The sequence below is a fragment of the Oncorhynchus mykiss genome, chromosome 22, assembly GCF_057628025.1.
Source record: "Oncorhynchus mykiss isolate SJ-2025 chromosome 22, ASM5762802v1, whole genome shotgun sequence".
In the NCBI taxonomy this organism is placed as follows: Eukaryota; Metazoa; Chordata; class Actinopteri; order Salmoniformes; family Salmonidae; genus Oncorhynchus; species Oncorhynchus mykiss.
Genome location: NC_143043.1, coordinates 33,247,892 through 33,270,047, shown reverse-complemented (window position 1 = coordinate 33,270,047; position 22,156 = coordinate 33,247,892). Strand labels below are relative to the sequence as shown.

Below are 22,156 nucleotides of genomic sequence, written 5' to 3'. Positions count from 1 at the left end.
CACGAGTCCGTTCTCCCCAATTAAGGTGCCACCAACCTCCTGTGCGCTGAACATTGTTTAAGTACAACGTGTCGGTTGGTCAGTGTGTACATGGGAGGTTACGTCATGGCACATACACATGCAGAGATATTAGAGAAAGGAGATGGAAACCTCATTGAGAAATGACTGGTGGAACATTAAACGCCCCACCCAGCAAACTGTCGACCAATCGCGTTGACATTGTCATTTTACGTCACCAGGTTGCTAAACGTGTCGTCACGCAGTGCCTTCTCAAAGTTAGGGTATGAGTCGAGAAATCTGACTATTTTCCTCGAAAGTGCGTAATAAAACTACTCTAAAGCTATCGAATATTACAGATAACAAGTTAATTGTCTCATATCTTGGAAAATATTTGTAATGTTGTACTTTTTGTTGGGGTTTTGAGCTTGCACCCAATTGACTCCCATTCAACCCTTGAAGGACAGCTCTCCTTGTGCCAGAATAGCCCAGAATGCATTGTGAGGACCATTGATGACGCACGGGCAACGCACACAGTTGCTGTTAACATGATTTCAACTAAGTTTCTTATCTCCTTGAAAGTATCTCTGGTTTTAGGAGCTGATTGGTTTGGCACCTAGCCAGTGCCAAGCCGGTTCATCGGAAGTTAGCGAGAAGGTTAATTTCGAAGCTAGGTCTCAAACTCCTGCTAACTACATAAAAACATAACGTGGAATGTGTACTTTACAATTTTAGAAAATATACCTTTGAAACGTTGAAGGTAAGATTCCTTATTTAATTAAAGGCAAATAGCTTGTGGATATCAGCCACATCAGCTGACTGACGAAGCTTGCTGGCTAGCTAACTAGTCAGCCAGCTATGCTTATCAACAAAATGTGATTATCGTCAGTCAACTTTATACAAATTACTAAGTAACAAAATCGATGATGTAATCTTACACGATATAGTAAGCTAGTAGTTGTTTGTATCCAACATTGTGTTTTGGAAAGTATAATGCCAGCTAGCTACAGTAGTTGGCTGGCTATCTTCTAGCGTTACAGTAGCTAGATAGCTTAGGTCATCACAACGAGTTAACTAGGTAGCTTACTAACGTTACGTTGCACTGCAAATACAGACGCACGTTACGGTTATGTCAGCTCTCAGTTCGTAGATGAAACGTTTATGCATGCATGCATGTAGGTATTAAAGTAGCGAGCCATATGGCAACCATGTTCAATCATTTTCGGAGGCTAAGCATACACTACATGGCCAAAAGTATGTGGACACCTGCTCGTCGAACGTCTCAATACACAATCATGAACGTTGATATGGAGTTGGTCCCCCTTTGCTACTATATCAGCCTCCACTCTTCTGGGAAGGCTTTCCACTAGATGTTGGAACATTGCTGCTGGGACTTGCTTTCATTCAGCCACGAGTATTAGTGAGGTCGGGCACTGATATGTTGAGCAATTAGGCCTGGCTCGCAGTCGTCGTTCCATTTCATGGGGTTGATGTCAACCCAGATTCATCTGTCGGACTGCCAGATGGTGAAGCATGATTAATCACTCCAGAGAACGCGTTTCCACTGCTCCAGAGCCCAATGGCAGCAAGCTTTACACCACTCCAGCTGATGTTTGTGTGCGGCTGCTCAACCATGGAAATTTCATGAGGCTCCAGTCCAGACGAACAGTTCTTCTGCTGGAACTCAGTAGTGAGTGTTGCACCCGAGGACAGATACTTTTTACACACTACACGCTTCAGCTCTCGGCGGTCCCTTTCTGTGAGCTTGTGTGGCATACCACTTTGCGGCTGAGTCGTTGTTGCTCCTAGACGTTTCCACTTCACAATAACAGCACTTACAGTTGACCAGGGCAGCTGTAGCAGGGCTGAAATTGTATGAACTGACTTGTTGGAAATAGAAGAATTCACTCATTTGAAGGGGTGTCCACATACCAGTTGCCATGTACTGTGTGTGGTTTGGTGTATGTAAAGCCAAATGACTGTAAAGTCTATACCTGTCGTATTCGGTGCATGTGACCAATGCAATTAGATTTTCCTCTTGAGTCTATAAAGAAATTAACTAGAATATGAATATTCTAGTCAAGGCATTAACATGGATTACGACATTGAGTCATAATACCCATAAAACCTAGCGGTCAAACAGGGAAATGGTTCCAGTCATTTGTTCCACCATACATTTTTACACTTAATAAGGGCTGTGTTCCATGTAGGTTTACCCTGGTGTGAAGTTTTGATAACTGTGTATATCTCTAGGACAAGGTGACTTTTATCAATATATTCACCTGTATTTACCCCCCAAAAATGAAACGCTAATTAGCTGCCAATGTGGCTATCATAACTACAAATGCCATAATGATCTGGATGAGACTGACAAATTGAGGCAATGGTAAATTAATCCAGGGATTCTATCTGTTAGCCAAATGTGGTACGTTTCTTTTAAAATTACATTTCTGTGAACTGTCTTGTGCAAGTTTTAAATTGACACAATACCTGTTAGCAAAGCTGTCTGCGAAAGATGACATGCTGGAGCTTACAGGGATTTGTAGCCTTGCATGACGACTCCACTGTGGGGCTCAATTTACTAGCTAGTCAGGGGAAATTCTACAGTAAGAGGGTTGAAAAAGCAAAATTGTTTTAAATGAAATATCTCTATGGCAAGATGCATAATTCACCCAGGTTTCGTCAAAAATCTGGCTAGTGGTGTCTGAGATCACGTGTGTATTCATACCTCTTGTCTTATTCCACATTTTGTGTTACAGCATGATTTTTTTCTTTCATCAATCTACATGCATTTTAGAATCACCTTAGGCAGTGATTACAGTTGAGTCTTTTGGGGTAAGCCTCTAAGAGTTTTGCATTGTACAATATTTGCACATTATTATTATTTAAAAAAAAATCTTCATGCTCTGTCAAGTTGGTTGTTGATCATTGATAATCAGCCATTTTCAAGTCTTGACAGAGATTTTCAAGCCGGTTTAAGTCCAAACTGTAACTAGGCCACTCAGGAACGTTCAATGTCATCTTGGTAAGCAACTCCAGTGTATATTTGGCCTTGTGTTTTAGGTTATTGACCTGCTGAAAGGTGAGTTTGCCTCCCAGTGTCTGATAGAAAGCAGACTGAACCAGGATTTTGCCTGTGCTTAGCTCTATTCTGTTTATTTTTATATATAAAAAAAAAAAACTCCCTAGTCCTTGCCAATGACAAGCATATCCATAACATGATGCAGCCACCACTATGCTTGAAATTATGACGAGTAGTACTCAGTGATGTGTTTTTGGATTTGCCCCAAACACAACTTTTTGTATTCAGGACATAAAGTTCATTTCTTTCCCACATTTTTTGTTTACACATAATGTGATTTATTATGGATAGTCAGATTTTTGCACAAAGAATGATTTCCCTGATAATCCTGTTTTTATATGGACACATCTGAAATCCAGCTTCCTGATGGCGCTTTCATAAATGCAGGAAATCGCTCCACAAAATAAACGTTCTACCACAGCGACCATGTTATTTTTGGAAAGTATATTTGATTCTGAGTTCGGACAAAAACGTTTGTATGTGAAAACTATTTCTAAGATGCATACATTCAGTTGTTCCGAACTCCCTTCAGTCGCGCTACAGAGGGAGGTTTGCGCTACCGGTGCTAGCACATTTGCAGATCAAATAAACAGCTGGAACGCCAATTTTGAAGGTGTCCTAATAATTTGAAAGATTGCTCAGAATCAAGGTGTTTAAATCGGCATATGCTTACTTTGATTTTGACCTTACCGATTTTAAAGATAAGCAAGATAAGGAGTTTACATGACTATATTTAATTATTCCTGCACATGTAAATGTACTTCGTGTTGTTGATCCATCGTCTGTTTTCTCCTATCACTGCCATTAAACTCTTAACTGTTTTAAAGTCACCATTGGCCTTGTGGTGAAATCCCTGAGCAGTTGCCTTCCTCTCCGGCAACCGAGTTAGGAAGGACACCTGTATCTTTGTAGTGACTGGGTATATTGATGCACCATCCAGTGTAATAAATAACTTCAACGTCAGCTTTTCTTTTGTTTTTGCCATCTACCAGTAGGTGCCCTTCTTTCCGAGGCATTGGAAAATCCCCCTGGTCTTTGTGGTTGAATAACTGTTTGAAATTCACTGCTCCACTGCGGAGCCTTACAATTTTCTGTATGTGTGGGGTACAGAGATGGTAGTCTTTAGAAAAATCATGCTCAACACTTATTTCCCACAGTGAATCCATGCAACTTATCTGACATTTTTACTCCTGAATTTATTTAGGCTTGTCATAACAAAGGGGTTGCTATTTATGGACTCAAGGCATGTGTGTTTTTAATGAATTTGTAAACATTTCTAAAAACATAATTCCACTTTGACATAATGGTGTATTATGTAGGCCAGTGACCAATTCTCCATTTAATAAATTTTATATTCAGGCTGTAACACAACAAAATGTGGAAAAGTAAAGAAGTGTGAATACTTCTGAAGGCACCCTTGGGACAATCAATGTCATTTTGTAAATACCAGCTCTTTATGACAAGACTTTTACCCAAATTTAGTCCAAATCGGGGCAGTGGTGTCTGATATCGAGTGGATTAAACACACTCATATCCCTTAGCGTGTGTGCCATGTTTCAGCGCTCTGAGTCACAGATAAACATAACATAAACATGCCCGTTAGAGCATCACCGGGTGGTCGATAAGAATGTTTTTGCATATGTTGAGTCTACCAAAAGGTGTTACAATATGAATATCCTTCACTGCTTTATATGCATTTATGTGCCAGACCACACCCCCTTGTGAATGTTTATTGGTCAATAGAAGCTGTTTTAGGTATTAAGTCTAGAAAAAATTGCATTGAGACCTTTGTACCTAGATACAACATGTCACGGTTTGTGCAGATTAGTCTTCTGGCACCGAATGACCAGTGTTTTTTAAGTGTGTTTTTTCTCAATTCAAAATGGTGAAAAGTCTGTCATGGAGGGGTCCCGGTGGCAAATGTGTTCATTGTGAGAGGGACCTATGTACTGAATTTCATGACTTAGGTCAATCAGGGTGATGGGCATGACCTTTCAAAAGTAGCATTTTAAAACTTATTATAGCGCCACCACCTGGCCAATCAGTGTCATTTTGTAATTGCTGGATCTCTATGGCAAGATGCGTCATTCAGCCAGGTTTCGTCGTCATCGTGCCAGTGCTATGATATTACCTGTGATTAACGTACGGCTGGAGGGAGACAGATGCACTGTGCCCTCCCTAATTTCTTCTTGGGGGACGACTAACCATACAACTCTATGCACAAGGACGACTTTTAATTTTACTTTGTAATTTTTTACAAAGACCCATTTTGAACAGTGCAGATGCAACGTTTGGTGACAGAATGATGGTATAAACAGCACAAACCGTCATTCTGTTACCAAACTTTGCATCTGCACTTCTTGCTCACAGATTTCACAGTCCACACCTCTGGGCTGTCTGTGGTTGGTTGTTGGATGTTAGCCACACATGAATACATAAATATGTTCTTGTGTTTCAGGGTGTTGGTGATGTCAGTGGACCATACGATCACTTGAGGATAAAGTTAGCGTTTCCCTTTTCTCATCCTGTCCTGGCGTCCACGGCTGCTCCGGCCCTGGCAGCCATGGCCGACTCTACAGTGGTCAGCGACCAGCAGCCGCCCGTGTCCGGTCAGACTACTCCTTCCAGAGGACCGTACATCGCGGTGATCACAAACAGAAACACCAATCTGGGGATCCGTGGGTTCATGCTGTTCTCTATAGGAGTGTTCTTGGCTTTGGTGCTCAATCTGCTGCAGGTGGACCATGTTTGTTTTTGTCTTTTAATGATACATCTCTTGAGCAAGAAAACATTGAAGGTGACAGAGTACTAAAGTAGTTCCTGATTGTTTTCTCTTGCTGCAGGTACAGAGGAACGTCACTCTGTTCCCCCCTGATGTCATCAGTAGCATATTCTCATCAGCCTGGTGGGTGCCGCCCTGCTGTGGAACCGCCTCGGGTAGGGCGAACACACACACACACACACAGGTTTTTGCCCGCCAGACTTGACTTCTATAATGATTAAATTGTTGTCCCCTGGGTTTGCAGCACAGAGAGTAGATGTAGCTGCTGTTCCCTAGTGGACCAGTAGGTGGGCACAACAGCCCCAGGCCTGTTTCCCCCTGAGACTGAGACTCCCGTGCTCCACTGCTCAGCCTGGGGGAGTTGGAGGTTTCCGCTGTTACTGCACACTGGGCTGTTTGCATCATGCTGTATCTATTGGGTTTTATTGACTAGTCAAGACCAGAGCAGCACTTCACGTTTACTGTACATAGTTACTTTAACTTGTCTGTACAGTTCTTGTGTATTATTGAACCTATAACTTTCAAAGGGGGCCAACCTGAAATGTTTTTTTGTCAGAATAGCATTGATGCTAACTGATGGGCTGGCATGGCAGCCTTTCTCTCCACAACAATACTAACAGGAATGTACGGCACGGATTGCTGCTGCAGCAATAAAGCTGATTGTTGATCTCTGATCCTCTCCCTATTTCTGCACCATCTCACCCTGCAATCCCCTTCCTCTCTCTCCATCTACCGCTCTCTCCCAGCAATGATCGGTCTGTTGTATCCATGCATTGACAGTAGGCTCGGCGAGCCCCACAAGTTCAAGCGGGAGTGGTCCAGTGTGATGCGTTGTGTGGCCGTGTTCGTTGGCATCAACCATGCCAGCGCTGTATCCTCTAGGCCTACCTGCCTGTCTGACACTCACTGAATTGATGTGAATACCATAATACAAGATGTGCGTAAAAACCATGGGGCAAAAGCATCCCATGACACTTCCCCATTCAAATCAAACTTTAAGTGTATTTATAATAGCAACACACTTTACAATCAAATTAATGAAGTAAAATAAAATGAAGCAATAAAGGGGATGAATAAAGTGCATAAAACAAAGGATGTGTAAAACAATAAGATTACCAAAAAGGTGTGTTTTTAAATGTGATATTCTGTTTACAAGAAAGCACCTTACTCTGAGTAGAAACCATAGTTCCTGTGTGGACTATCCTACTACAAGCTCAGCTGTCCTTAACCCCTCTCAGAAAGTGGACTTTGCGAACAACGTGCAGCTGTCCCTGACGCTGGCGGCCCTGTCCATCGGCCTCTGGTGGACATTTGACCGGTCTCGCTCCGGCTTTGGCCTGGGGGTGGTCATCGCCCTGCTGGCCACTCTGTCCACTCAGCTCCTGGTCTACAACGGAGTCTTTCAGTGAGTACTACTACAATACCTTACAGTACAATTTACAGGACGTACATATATTATAATATGGGCTGTTGACTTTAATTAACATTTATTATGCCGTAAAAAAGTTTGCCGCCGTTATTCTCCATTTCTCTTTTTAATCGCACGTATTTTCGCACGGACCCTATTCCGCACGGACACTGCACTCTGTGGCAGCTGATGTTATGTAGCGCTGTCTCTCTTAAACATCCACTGCGCGCCTGTTCAGAGAAACCATTTTTAAGGAAAACAGAGAATTCATCCATAAACAGATTCCCAGATGTTTCTTTAGATAACAGCAAAAACACCATTTGTACAGAAGTAGCTAGCTAGCTATCCAAATGAATGTTTACAATGCAATGGCTGAATGCCTTTTGATTTAACTCTAGCTAACTTCCCACAATGATTTTAATCAGACTAGGACATCCATTCAATTTAGCTACTGTTTTATTTTACAGGTCTAAAGAGTTAAGAAAATGATCCCAAGTCTAGTAGTAGCAGCTTGTAACTAGTTAATGTTGAAGTAAGCTAAATCTAATAGCTGTATTACATGAACTTAGACTTGGCTGAGCTATTGTCTTCTGTTAAATTCATAACATTGTTGGACAGGTTTAAATGCTCTTTGTATACATAGAGCCAATTTTTTTTAAATTTAGAATGCCTGAAGCTTTGTGTGTGTGTGTGTGTGTGTGTGTGTGTGTGTGTTAAACTTCAAGAACATTGATCAGAGGGAGTAGGCCTACTTAAACATTGGGAGCATTTTGTTTTCTCCATTACAATCAAAGCATGGTATACACTGCATTTTAAATGGAATAATCTTTCTTTAGGGACAATTGCAATTCATGTTTTTGTTTTCCAAGAGACAGGAGATATTTCTGTTGATTTTTCATGCTCATTTTGGGATTGTACTATGTTTTAATAGTTATATTGTTTTGTTCCAGGTATACCTCTCCAGATTTCCTGTACATTCGCTCCTGGTTGCCTTGCATCTTCTTCGCTGGTGTGATAACCATGGGGAACATAGGACGGCAGCTAGCCCTGGTGAGGATATTTTTTATGCTGAATTAAGAAGTTTGTCATAGGTTGTATATATTTATTCAAACCAGAGCTTTTTACTCTGACTATTGAACTGGCACATCACATTATCCCTGTTCTTTTTTTCCCAGTATGAATGCAAACGTATGTCAGGAAAGACTCATCAAGACTAAAAGAACTTCTGGCTATATCAAACTGTTGCACAAAATATTTTTAAAAATTGCAACAAAAAGCCGAAAGGAGGATGTAAAAGGACATCTGTATGCAGCGTTGATGGGGATTGGTCAATCATGGTGGAGGCGGAGCAGTCATGCACAATTATGTGCTTCTGTTTTGCTGAGTGCTGTAGGACAAGACTGTTTCGATTGGTTGATTCCTTTGTGCCTCTTTAGGGCCGAGGTGGACGGACAACAGATAGCTTTATTATAAGCATTCAATGGCTGGCCTAATAAGAGGAATAACAAGAATTGCCGATGTTGTGTGTGTGTGGTAGGTAGGCTCAATCTGCAACGCAATCTGTGATTGCAACTCAACAGGCACCAATATTAGTGTCACTCTGCTGCTGTTCAGGGCACCTCAGCACCAGTGGTGTGAAACCTTTGGCTCCATCGTGCCAAACAGACTTACACACAGGATTATCTGAATTATTTTCTTTATTCATCCATTCCTTATATCATTGATACATTAGTAGAATCTATATACATTTATTTCATGCTTTTAAAATGTACAATTATATACATACATATAGTTTTTTTTTTTTTTTGTTACATGTGGATAATGTCTTTGCTGGCAGTTGAGAAGGGGTGAAGTGTTTATTGCTGCACTTATTTGTGACATCCTAGCGGGATATCAAGGCAACTGGCATACAGGGTCCAGTTGGTATTTCAAACAACCTTACCTACACCTGCTTTTCTACACCTGCCCATTTTGGGTCCATTCAATGTTCAATTGAAATTAAAATGACTGTTTTGTAAAAAATAATAATAATAAAATGCTCATAGAAATTTATGGGCAAAATTTCACTTCCTGAATTGAAAACCGAATTGACCTAAACCCCGATCAGTTCAAGTCAGAGACCAGGCTAACTATTTCATTGTCCATCCAGCAGGTGCACACAAGAATCCACATCAGCAGTGGTTCTTGGGTCAGAGGTACTGCTGATAAGCTATTAGTGCTTATTGAGTTCGGTTTGATTATAAAAATATAAACCATCCAAGTTTTCGGTTTTGATTATTTTTCAACGTTAAATGCGTTGTGGGCTGAATGCTGTAAAACAGAATAAAACAGTAAAGGTCCCTTGGTGACTGTCCATTACTGCATATCACGTATTAACATCTCTTCACATTACTTTACAAAAATATTTCACTTGTGTATATTACATTTGTTTTATTTGATGACTTTTATTTAATTCCAAGCATCATCTCATCTGTATAGAGCTGATGTCTGACAAAATCACTATTTTAGTAGTTCATTAAAGTAAATAAGGCATACTTTTATGACTGTTGAATACCAACTATCAGTCACTTAGATCATGTATTTTAAGGTAAAGATACCTCCCGAATCAACTGCTATCTATCCCTCTCAATCGCCATTCTCCCTCCGTGTCTGCCCCACACTAGCATAGCGGGGGTAAAATAAACACACAAACCTGACAAGTAGGTGTGGAATGGGTCATTGTTGTTAATTACCAAGTTTCTGCATTAATCTATGTAGAATATTTGCCTGTTGGAAACTATAACTCCTTACTACATCGCACAGTTTGGGCTTGATCTGATGTATCTCTAGAAAAACTGCACGTTGAGCACACAGACAATAATTGAACTGACTTCTGCATTAAAAAAAATGGAACATTTGATTCGCTAAACGGATATAATAAAGTGTTACATTCCTGTATGCAGTTGTATTGGAATTAGAGTTGAGGAACCTCACTTCTCGTTTCCAAGTCTTATTCGAAATAGAGAGCAATTTAATAAGGGATGGCTTCCTATATCTTTAATTATTATTATTATTTTTTTCATAATACTTTTGGAAAACCTTAACATTCAATATGTAACATGAAGGGTTGAATTAGATGTTTTTAGAAATAAGTGTCTGCAGTGTTTTTGTAAAATATTAGTTTGACTGGATATGGTAATGCGAACAACCTGCCAATGACTGCATAGGGAAGACCGAGATCAATATTACGATAACTAACTTGAATGTCCTAGCATGTCAGCGTTAAAGCTATGGTGAATTTTTCTAGAAATATGATTGAACGGGTTTTATTTCATGCATCTCTTCAGGAAGTGGAGGGTTTATCTGGTTGAGCTGGGATGTTTTCATCTCTGACAGAAACACTTGATCATGATGCTTAGGCTCTTCTACATGGTTAGATGAATGTGTATTGACGTGAAAATACTGTACCAGTGCTGCAGTCCAAATATACAGTGCCTGCTATGGCAAGGCTGGCCAATCTAATTGGTGTATTCTGCTAATGTGGATGGATGTCTCCTGTCTTCACCAGCCTCCCACAATAACAGGCTTATATAGACATACAAAAGGAATAATCTGGAGTTGAGTCCTTTGTTTGCATGGTTGCTAAATTCCAGCATGTATGGATGTCTTTTTCTTGGGTTTTACTGTATAAAGTAAAACCTGTATGAGGCAATTTACTGTGTGCATGTTATTGTTCAAGGCTTACTAGCTAAAACAATAGATGTGATGTGTCATAGCAGAAAGTGGTGCTGTGAAAGCTAAACTCCCTCCTGCTAATGAATTCATTAATATCTATTTATTCCTGACAAGTAATTATCTCCTCTCAGAGACTCAGGGTCAGGAGGCAAGTTTGAGAGCAATCTGATACACTGCAAGGAAAAAGTAAGATGGCTCTTTTCCCAACCATTCAACAGGCTCCTTAGCATGGTAGTGGATAGTGAGTAGCAGAGAGATGTTGTCATAACACGTTCCTTTGAAACCTTCACCTTACATTGCCCACATATTAGCTATTCCCACTTCTGACACCAGTGTAGCTGGTATTGAACCCAGTAGTACCATATTACACTGATCCAGTGTGGTACAGTTGTGTCCAACACCCCTTAAAGCAAGACTGCTGTTAACTGGTTGTTGCATTTTCTCATCACTTGAAAACTGTAGGACAAGATTTAACCTTGCACACTGAGGTGTTTTCACACATGGCAGGGCACAAAATCCATAATGTCTCAGTGAAATTGAAAGTGTGTGGGCTCCACTGCCACGTCGCCTGTATGTCTCTGAGGAATGACCATCTAAATCGGAGCAGAATCCTGTTAAACGGTGTCACATGAATCACGGGCTCCACAGACATACATCACGGCTGCGAAAGTGACCACAAATGATCTGTGAACTACTGTATATTGATTACTCATGTACGGCCAGTGTAAGATTTTAATGTTGTGGCCATGCGATAGTGGAACCTCTCACAGCTGCTGCCCTAACTCTGATAGATTTTAATGGTGAGATATTGATTTCTCTGTGGTCAAGGTCTGCCATCGAGGGCGAGATCATTTGTTGAGGAAATGCAGGACACAGTCTATCACTTTGACCGGGAGCACCAGGAAGAAAAATAAAAAAAATTGACAATTGCTAGGCTACACCAGATATTATCCACGACTGAGATGATTGAACAGAGAGCTACAGTACATTGCTGAGAGCTCCTGCAGGGAACTGAAACTCCAGCTAGATAATATGAATACTAGATGTGTTTCTTGAGTGGGAATGTTGTGCAAATCAAGGTTGACGTGAAATCAGCTAGTCAGAGTGCCTGGAGCAGGGAATAAGGATCTCATGATAGATAGGGTCTATATTTTATTTAAACATCTGAGGCTGCTGGAGACTGTAGCGGGTAATGTGTTGTGTTATAACCCAGTGGCTGGATAGTTCTCTCCACCTGCAGCGATAACACACTATCTAATGGGAAGCCATCAATCACAATCACACTATTTCACCAGTGTCTCGATCCACTCTTCCCTACCTACCAGCTCTGTAGCAGGGACAGCACAGGTAATAATGGAGTTTTGTGGCATATCATATTTACAGATATGGAATTTAATGGCTTTGCTTAGTCAGCTTCTCTTCAAAGACTCCTAGGAGGCCTTGAACCAAGGGAGTGAAATTATGAAAACTGGCCTTGTCAAGTGGGACATTTATAGGTTGATGTTTAGTTCTGAAATCAACTAATTGTTTTCATTTCATTATGCTATGGATACAAGGGCTTTTAAGTCAACTGCAAAAATATCTGAGCACAAAATGAACACATTGTTGGGATGATACAAGTGTGGTTGTCTTACGATATGCCACATCTGTTGATACATGTTATGGTCTTCCATTACTATTATAGTGATTCATTTTGCTATCACCATGTTTTGTGAATGGGACCCGAATGACCAGAAGGGGGCACAAAATTACAGGATTATTACACCAACCTTGATCTGTATCATACTCAATTGCTTTGTGGTCAAGTTCGTGTGTGTTATTGTTTCCCTTTAGATCTAGTTTTTATTATAGATTTATATAGGCCTATGTATAGAAAGGTCATTTAATTTATTTAAAATGTCACATTTGTTCAGGGCTACACAAAAAAATGAGCTTAGATAAATCATACTACCCTGTTCCACTTTTTTATATATTTTTCTGTAAATATATAAAATAATATAACGTATATTGAAAGCATATATTTTCCAATGGTGTGGATTGAAATATCTTAAGTCATCCTCCCCCTCCTCCCTCTCTTTCCCCTCACTGTCATCATCATTATCCATAAATTACACATCCACTCTGGTGAATGGGCTGCTGTCATATAATATAGCTTACCAAAATGTGTTGCTCTTGACACACACACAGGCATAGCTAGATCTAAACATTGCATCCCTGGAGAGATCAAGGAGAGGTTAAAGACTTGTAACCAGACTAATGGCTGACTTCCTCCCTGTATTGTTTTGTGGCCGCTAACTGCCGTTGGCAGGGAGCATTTCTGTCAATCAAAGGCTTTCCTGTATGTGGCACCATGTTGTCATGACAACTGGGTCGCATCTGGAACGATGTAGGGAAAAGGGGGCCCTAGCTACTCCACCCCTATAGCTGAAACCAATCAGAGGTCTTTGAATGAATTGAATGTGTTTGCCCAACACAAATCAACGTAGATGATGATCAAAGTTGGGTAGCTCTTTGGTGTGTTTTTTAAATCCACCCTAACATTTCACAGAGAATCAGCCCTTAATATCGAATGAATTATCTTTATTAAGGTAAGGTCCCATTCACAAAACATGGTGATAGCTGGGTCTCAGCGTAGCATGGAGAGCCCAGTTTGTTTTGAGACTGACACTGAGCAAAGAGGACCGCACATCAAAGTGAGCACTTTGTGTGAGAGGAACAATATCGGCGTCACACATGAGGGTCTGTGTATTGTGCTGGATGTGAATCCCCGAGTCTCCATGGAAACACAGTTGCTAGAGGCCAACAGGCTACTTTGACTAAGATCAAGACCAAGGTTAACAGTTTGGGGGGAAGTGGCTGTCCAGCCACACTTGGTTCACACATGCACATATGTACACACACACACACATTTACACATATAATATAATTAATTATGCAAATCTATGTTTTTATTGAATGTATTTAAGATGGGAAACCAATCATACACAAAACATTCACAATCAAAACATTCACACTAACACTAATGATTATTTATAATTATATAAATATAATTATATAAATACTTTACTAAAATCCCCTTTTCAAGTGAGGCATACCACCATTATAACAGTCAATAATGTTACTATCTGAGGACAAAGGCTGTATTCTGTAGCTCAGAGACAGTGAGTTTATGTCTAATCACATATGGCATTGTCATCATACAGTGATTTCCTGCACTTACACAGACTCTACAGTGATTCTGTCACGGGGTCAAACAGAATTTTCGCAAGATTCAAAGCACTGTCATGGTCCCCTTGGTGATACGACATCTCCCTCAGGAAAGATCCAAACTACATTTTCAAAGGAAAATAAAGCTCTCCATTGTAGGAAAGGCATGGGTAGCATGCAGGGTTGTGGTTACAAAGCTTGTCTTCAAGCCCAATAGATCCACATGAGAAGGGATATTGCAACCACACATGACAAACTAGAATTACAACAACATTTCAAATGATTTTTTTTCCCTTTTTCTAAGAGTGTACATGTAAACTCAGCAAAAAAAGAAACGTCCCTTTTTCAGGACCCTGTCTTTCAAAGATAATCTGTAAAAATCCAAAGAACTTCACAGATCCCCATTGTAAAGGGTTTAAACACTGTTTCCCATCCTTGTTCAATGAACCATAAACAATTAATAAACATGCACCTGTGGAACGGTCGTTAGACACTAATAGCTTACAGATGGTAGGCAATTAAGGTCACAGTTATGAAAACTTAGGACACTAAAGAGGCCTTTCTACTGACTCTGAAAAACACTAAAAGAAAGATGCCCAGGGTCCCTGCTCATCTGCGTGAATGTGCCTTAGGCATGCTGCAAGGAGGCATGAGGACTGCACATGTGGCCAAGGCAATAAATTGCAATGTCCATACTGTGAGACACCAAAGACAGCGCTACAGGGAGACAGGACGGACAGATGATCGTCCTCGCAGTGGCAGACCACGTGTAACAACACCTGCACAGGATCGGTACATCCGAATATCACACCTGCGGGACAGATACAGGATGGCAGCAACAACTGCCCGAGTTACATCAGAAACGCACAATCCCTCCATCTGTTCTCAGACTGTTCGCAATAGGCTAAGAGAGGCTGGACTGATGGCTTGTAGGCATGTTGTAAAGCAGGTCCTCACCAGACATCACCGGCAACAACATCGCCTATGGGCACAAACCCACAGACGCTTGACCAGACAGGACTGGCAAAAAGGGCTCTTCACTGACGAGTCATGGTTTTGTCTCACCAGGGGTGATAGTCGGATTTGCGTGTATCATCGAAGGAATGAGCCTTCCCCCGAGGCTTGTTCTCTGGAGCGGGCTCGATTTGGAGGTGGAGGGTCCGTCATTGTCTGGGGCGGCGTGTCACAGCATCAATGGACTGAGCTTGTTGTCATTGCAGTCAATCTCAACGCTGTGCGTTACAGTGAAGACATCCTCCTCCCTCATGTGGTACCCTTCCTGCAGGCTCATCCTGACATGACCCTCCAGCATGACAATGCCACCAGCCATACTGCTTGTTCTGTGCGTGATTTCCTGCAAGACAGGAATGTCAGTGTTCTGCCATGGCAAGCTAAGAGCCCGATCTCAATCCCATTGAGCACGTCTGGGACCTGTTGGATTGGAGGGTGAGGGCTACGGCCATTCCCCCCCAGAAATGTCCGGGAACTTACAGGTGCCTTGGTGGAAGAGTGGGGTAACATCTCACAGCAAGAACTGGCAAATCTGATGCAGTCCATGAGGAGGAGATGCACTGCATTACTTAATGCAGCTGGTGGCCACACCAGATACTGACTGTTACTTTTGATTTTGACCCCCCCTTTGTTCAGGGACACATTATTCCATTTATTTTAGTCACATGTCTGTGGAACTTGTTCAGTTTATGTCTCAGTTATTGAATCTTGTAATGTTCATACAAATATTTACACATGTTAAGTTTGCTGATAATAAACGCAGTTGACAGTGAGAGGACGTTTCTTTTTTTTGCTGAGTTTATGAGTTCTTCATACTGACTGTCTTTGCGGCACGTCATTACATCTGGTGTCAATTTGAGCTGAAGACCAGAGCACTTCAATTCAACCTCCCTCAGACTGAGTTCATATTTCTCTCTCTCATACATTACAGACAGTACACAGTCTCTATCTATCCCATCCTGTTAGTTTACACGCTGACAGACACATATGACATGCTAAATCACCCCCACCATTAGCCATGGTTGCTGACCAAACGGATGACATGCTATAATCCTAATCCTGGGTTTGAATTGCTGTGCGCTCCGAGACTAAATGCTTTTGGTCAAACACAAATCATCAGTGTGTAATCCACTTAGCTGTGTGTGAGACTGTGTGTGTGGTCCGACATATCACAGCCTAGCAGAGGTACTAAAGCAGCCATACATGAGCGTATGTGGTGTGTGGGCCGTAGGTCATGGGATGAGCTAACCCACAGCAGAGAGGAGCAGCCAGGATCCACTCTAGCAGAGGCCTGCTGCAACTTACAGTGCAACATTTTGTTAACAAAGTCATAGTTATATTTTCTTAATAGCTCTAAATGAAAAATATGGACAATGTTAATATTGAGGTAGTGGTCTTCTTTCTCACTTAGCGTTACCATGCTATTACTTAGTTACCCACACACAGATAGACATGCAGTGTGTATGTCCTGCATTCATGAATATCTTGGTATTCCTGAACTTTTAAATGTAGACTCAGTGAAATGACATTGCCACGAGCAGCATCACAGATATTGAGATGAGTGAGATTCTAGACTTCACTCTCACACAGTCACACACAGTATCTGCTCATGTGCACAGGTTCGCTTCATACTGTTGCAGCGTGGTAGCTACGGGACCAAAACAGCAGAGAAGTTGAATCTCGCGCTTCAACACTCTTAGCTGTTGCGAAAATTGACCCATTATGCTGTTTACTTTCTACGTCATATCGCTGAGTCTACCTTTAACACGGCTTAATCTCCCATAATCCTCCAGAAAAAACTATAACTAGCTTCCATAAAAGAGCTGCATTTACTTAGCCTTCCTGTGTCCACACACACACACACACACACACACAGACCCTCTGATAATGGAGATTAGGGTTATTAAGAGTTTTTTTTGTCTGTGGTGTCATGGATACCAAGTGATTACATACCACATGGCTGCTCCTCCTCCGTTCAGGTTCAAACCTCTGGGGTATCTCTCGCTGCCAAAGTCAAATCAATTACTTTCCACATTCATCCCTTATATTGTGTGCAACTATGGTGCGCTATCGACTACAGATATGGTGTTGTACACAAAATATTGAAGCTAAAAAAAACGTGCTGAAAGGCTTACAGTGGATTTTGAAAGGTCATATACTATTATAAACAAATATTACAGCCATGGAGTCATGACCATATGTGCATCGGTAGATTATAGGCTTCATGTTGGGAATGGATGAGGGGAGTTTCCCCCAGAAAATGTAAAGCACTTTGAACATCTGGTGGAAATGTGCTATGTATATATATATATATATCCATTAACATTATTATGTTTATATTATCTGTTGATATTGTCTGAAGAGGATTGTAGGAACTCTGTGACAGACAGGGCTATAGAGTAGGTTGTGATTTGTGTTCTCCTGGAAGCCCCATGGAGTCCCAGCAGTGTTCCTAAACCCCGGACATTAAGCCCCGTGGGTGCCTCTGTACCCTCAGGAGATCCACTGGTCTTGGCCTGGGGGCCCGAGGGGTTTTAGATGTTCCCTTTGCAGCTATTGCAATTGACCCTGGCTGCCCTGAGAGCACTGGTTCAACAGTGATGTCATGTTACATCGTTGTCAGTGTTGTGAGTTTTTCAATGAGGCTGAGGGCAATAAAACATTGAGCCAGTGAGTGCAAAAGGCCTTGAAACTAAACATATGGGCAAGCAGTTAGGCCTCAACTCTCACTTGGCGCTCAAACACCTTTTGCAGGTCACACAAATCATCAGGCTGAGAGGGAAATTAACACGGTCAAAATAGGTAACGTTTTCCAGGAACTAGTTGTTATGTGGGTGTGTTTGTTATGGTAACGTATGTTCTGTATGTGTGGGACGGCCCACATTTACAGGGTCTGAGTCAGAGTTCCTGCTCTAGATCCCCTTACACCAACCAGGTGTCACCGCAGCCACAACTTGACCGCATAAATGTAAGGTATCTGAAGGGAACAGATTGACTGATGTTGAGCTGTGAACTGTGAACTGTGAGTTGTGAACTGTGAACTGTGAACCGTGAGCCGTGAGCTCCCTCCCAATGCCTCAAGTAGCACACACTTGTGTAATAACACTTTTAATGAAAACAACAGCTTCTAATAGTGAGCCTGAGAGTCCTGACAATCTTTACTGATGTTCTTGTGATTTTTGGCTGCACCTTGACCACACCTCGTTGGTTGAAACGCTGTCTACACCCTTCTGAGAAATGAACAATTAAGAATTTTTGGCGAGATAGGAGTGAGAGAATCTATATAATTGAGGTTGTGACAGAGACAGGTGATCATCTCCAGTCAATAGATCTTCCATAACAAAGGTGCTGCTCTGTATGTGTAAAAACAGCAGTGCCAGGAGACTGGGGGTGAGAACAGACAGAGAGGTCAGAGACCAGGCCACTGATAGGCCCTCAGCAAGCCTCTTCAGCCGGTTAGCTTTGACATAATTAAAAAGATAAACCTTATGAACAGGGCACAGAGATGAGATAAGGCTGTAGTGAGAGGGAGACGTTGAGAGTATAGAGAAGGATGGGGGGATTGGAGGGGTACCACCAGGGAAATAAAGCCCCAACCTGTCAATCATTTTCTCCGGATATGGATGGATGGATAGATGGGGAGATCTGTCTGCTAACTAGGCTTGATCTGTACCTTGACTCACAGAATGTACGGATTATTACAATGAGGTAGCCTAAATTTTAAACAAATCGGATAATCTTTGTGCCTGATCATACCTAAGAAATACACCCTTCAACAGATGTTGCCAATAACAAGGCATTTGATCAGATAGCTTGTACAAAATGCCCGACCATTCAAGAGCTTTGATTCGCAGCATTCTGTTTTGAACGACAACATAATACAGTTATACTGGTGCTGTCTTTTTGGGTGATGACTGATGACTGAAACACACTTATAAGACCATGGGTAATGGGGAAATCATGATTGTGTGTGTAGAGCTTGGAGATTGGTCACACAACAACTATTGATTTAAATGTAAGCACATCTATTATTGTCTTGTTAATTTCAGTAATGATGAGAACTGTTTGTTGCTCTGCTGTCCCTGAGGACATGTGGTGAATCTCTCCATCCAACTTGAACTCTTCTCTCTTGTTATGTTTCTACTTTATTTAGAAGTCTTGTAACATTGAACCAGGAAGGACCTCCATGGCCTAGCTAGCTGATTCAGAACAGGGACAGAACTAGACCAACCGTGGCTGCTACTGCTGCATAGGTAACAGATATTCCTACTGCAAATGATTCCTACCCTTCAGAACACACACATAACAATCTGTACCAGCTGCAGACGTACCAGTCTCTCTCACTGGAGTGTGTAAACGATCTCAGAGCACATGGTCTTTTCCTCCTCCGGTACAGCCAGCCTTACACAGGCGGGTGCCTCCAGATTGACAGGTAGCTCTTCTCTGCGACACTCGGCTGCTCATATACAGAGTTAAAGCCGTGAGCACGAGGTGCGGTGTGCAGCCTGTGTCTCCTGTGAGATGCTCTCACTTTTTCTGACACCCCCGATTAGAAGGCAAACCTGCGTGGAGAGAAGGCCTCTCTAACTGGCACAGTGTGTGTGTGTGCGTGGGGGTGTGTGTGTTTGTGTGCGTGTGTGCGTGGGTGTGTGTGGTGGAAACACAGCTCTTTTGTTATGGGGTCCGTGGTGCAGGTTGGTTACATGACTACCTGAGGAGGAACGATGTACAGGCTGACAGGCAAACAGTGTTACTTCATTTTCAGAGCTTCCTTTTGAAATAGGAGTAAATAACTGGGTGCCACACGATGAAGCATATCTGAAGATTTGTCCTAAATATACTGACACATAATACATAGAAGTAGGGCTGTCAGTCTGCTATTGCGTCAATGTAATTACCCTAATCACATTTGTCCTTATAATAATATAAAGAAAAGACACCTCTACGTCATAGATGCTTAGTGCTAAATTCCAAACCGACCCCCAGCCCTTACACCCATAGGCACTACTTTAGACCTGAAAGGAGTGGATAGAAATCAACATTGTAGTAATAGCATCATTTTACCTTCTGATTGGCTTGGTAGAAATGCCACCATGCTGCTTCCACCTATTTAATCCTCCCAGATCTATGTTTGTTGGTGAAACAATGAAATGTTGTCACTATCCAACCATATGAATTGAGTTAAATTATAATTTCACAATGCATGGTTAAAAATCTTTCATAAATATGACAACACTAGGGATGGGGGTATGAGCAGGTGGGTCTGGGCAGATGAGATGTAGGAATTGTTTGAGTGTCTGTAAATTGTCGTTTGTATATATACGTTTTGTTTTTGGAATGTAAAAAATATATATATTATATAAAAATGAAATGTAACACAGACAATGTATCCACTGTATGTTAATGTTGCAGCTCCAAATGTTTACATCATTCTAGTCTAATACCTAAATGTATTCTCTGCACACATATAGGACATATGACACAATAAGCACATGATCATAACCTAGAATACATTTGATGACTTTTTCAACAACAACAAAAATGTTTTCTTTGTCCAAAAAATAGTTGTATCCCTTCATTGATTTGTTGTTTCTTGTAAGCACTTCCAAGCTATGTTAATCTGAGAGCTGGTGAACAGAAGCAGTCTGTGTAATTAGCAGATGTGTACTGTTTTATAGGCTTGGCACAGCGTCGCTGACAGCAGCTGAAAATCTCTCTCTCTTTTTCTCTTTCTCTGTGTTGGGAGGTCTTCTTCCCCTTGAGGACAACTGTACCAAAGGAAAATGCCTGGCACAGTGGCACAAGTCTTGATTTGCGTGGACAAATATAATCGGAGCCATTCTACATTTCTGAGTTAGGACTGGAATTACATTCTCGACACTTCTTGTACTTGAATACTCCTAATGTTACTTTTGAAATGTTATTTCGTTACAATATTGTCTAGAACAAGGTCTCTGTTTAGAAATGAGAGAGGTATGTTTTTGAACGGTTAATTTCGAGTTCAATGTGTTCTCTGTCTTGTTAGTGCTGCTTCTGGATGCGTGTTCAGCCAATCAGTGGACATCAGGACATTGGTTACACCAACACTGCTTCTGGATGCGTGTTCAGCCAATCAGTGGACATCAGGACATTGGTTACACCTACACTGCTTCTGGATGCGTGTTCAGCCAATCAGTGGACATCAGGACATTGGTTACACCTACACTGCTTCTGGATGCCGTGTTCAGCCAATCAGTGGACATCAGGACATTGGTTACACCAACACTGCTTCTGGATGCGTGTTCAGCCAATCAGTGGACATCAGGACATTGGTTACACCAACACTGCTTCTGGATGCGTGTTCAGCCAATCAGTGGACATCAGGACATTGGTTACACCAACACTGCTTCTGGATGCGTGTTCAGCCAATCAGTGGACATCAGGACATTGGTTACACCAACACTGCTTCTGGATGCCGTGTTCAGCCAATCAGTGGACATCAGGACATTGGTTACACCAACACTGCTTCTGGATGCGGGTTCAGCCAGTCAGTGGACATCAGGACATTGGTTACACCAACACTGCTTCTGGATGCGGGTTCAGCCAATCAGTGGACATCAGGACATTGGTTACACCAACACTGCTTCTGGATGCGTGTTCAGCCAATCAGTGGACATCAGGACATTGGTTACACCAACACTGCTTCTGGATGCCGTGTTCAGCCAATCAGTGGACATCAGGACATTGGTTACACCAACACTGCTTCTGGATGCGTGTTCAGCCAATCAGTGGACATCAGGACATTGGTTACACCAACACTGCTTCTGGATGCGGGTTCAGCCAATCAGTGGACATCAGGACATTGGTTACACCAACACTGCTTCTGGATGCCGTGTTCAGCCAATCAGTGGACATCAGGACATTGGTTACACCAACACTGCTTCTGGATGCCGTGTTCAGCCAATCAGTGGACATC

General features: G+C 41.8%; 1 protein-coding gene across 1 annotated transcript; it reads left to right on the top strand.

Annotated features, from left to right (window-relative positions):
* Positions 1-477: 477 nt before the first annotated feature.
* Positions 478-10,206, top strand: LOC110501691 (insulin-induced gene 2 protein). The gene is made up of 7 exons (XM_021579427.3): positions 478-757; positions 5,538-5,816; positions 5,923-6,016; positions 6,608-6,732; positions 7,100-7,266; positions 8,220-8,319; positions 8,445-10,206. Exons 2-7 carry the CDS (start codon positions 5,643-5,645, stop codon positions 8,484-8,486), a joined length of 702 nt encoding a protein of 233 aa, XP_021435102.1. The 5' UTR covers positions 478-757; positions 5,538-5,642; the 3' UTR covers positions 8,487-10,206.
* The last annotated feature ends 11,950 nt before the right edge of the window (positions 10,207-22,156 follow it).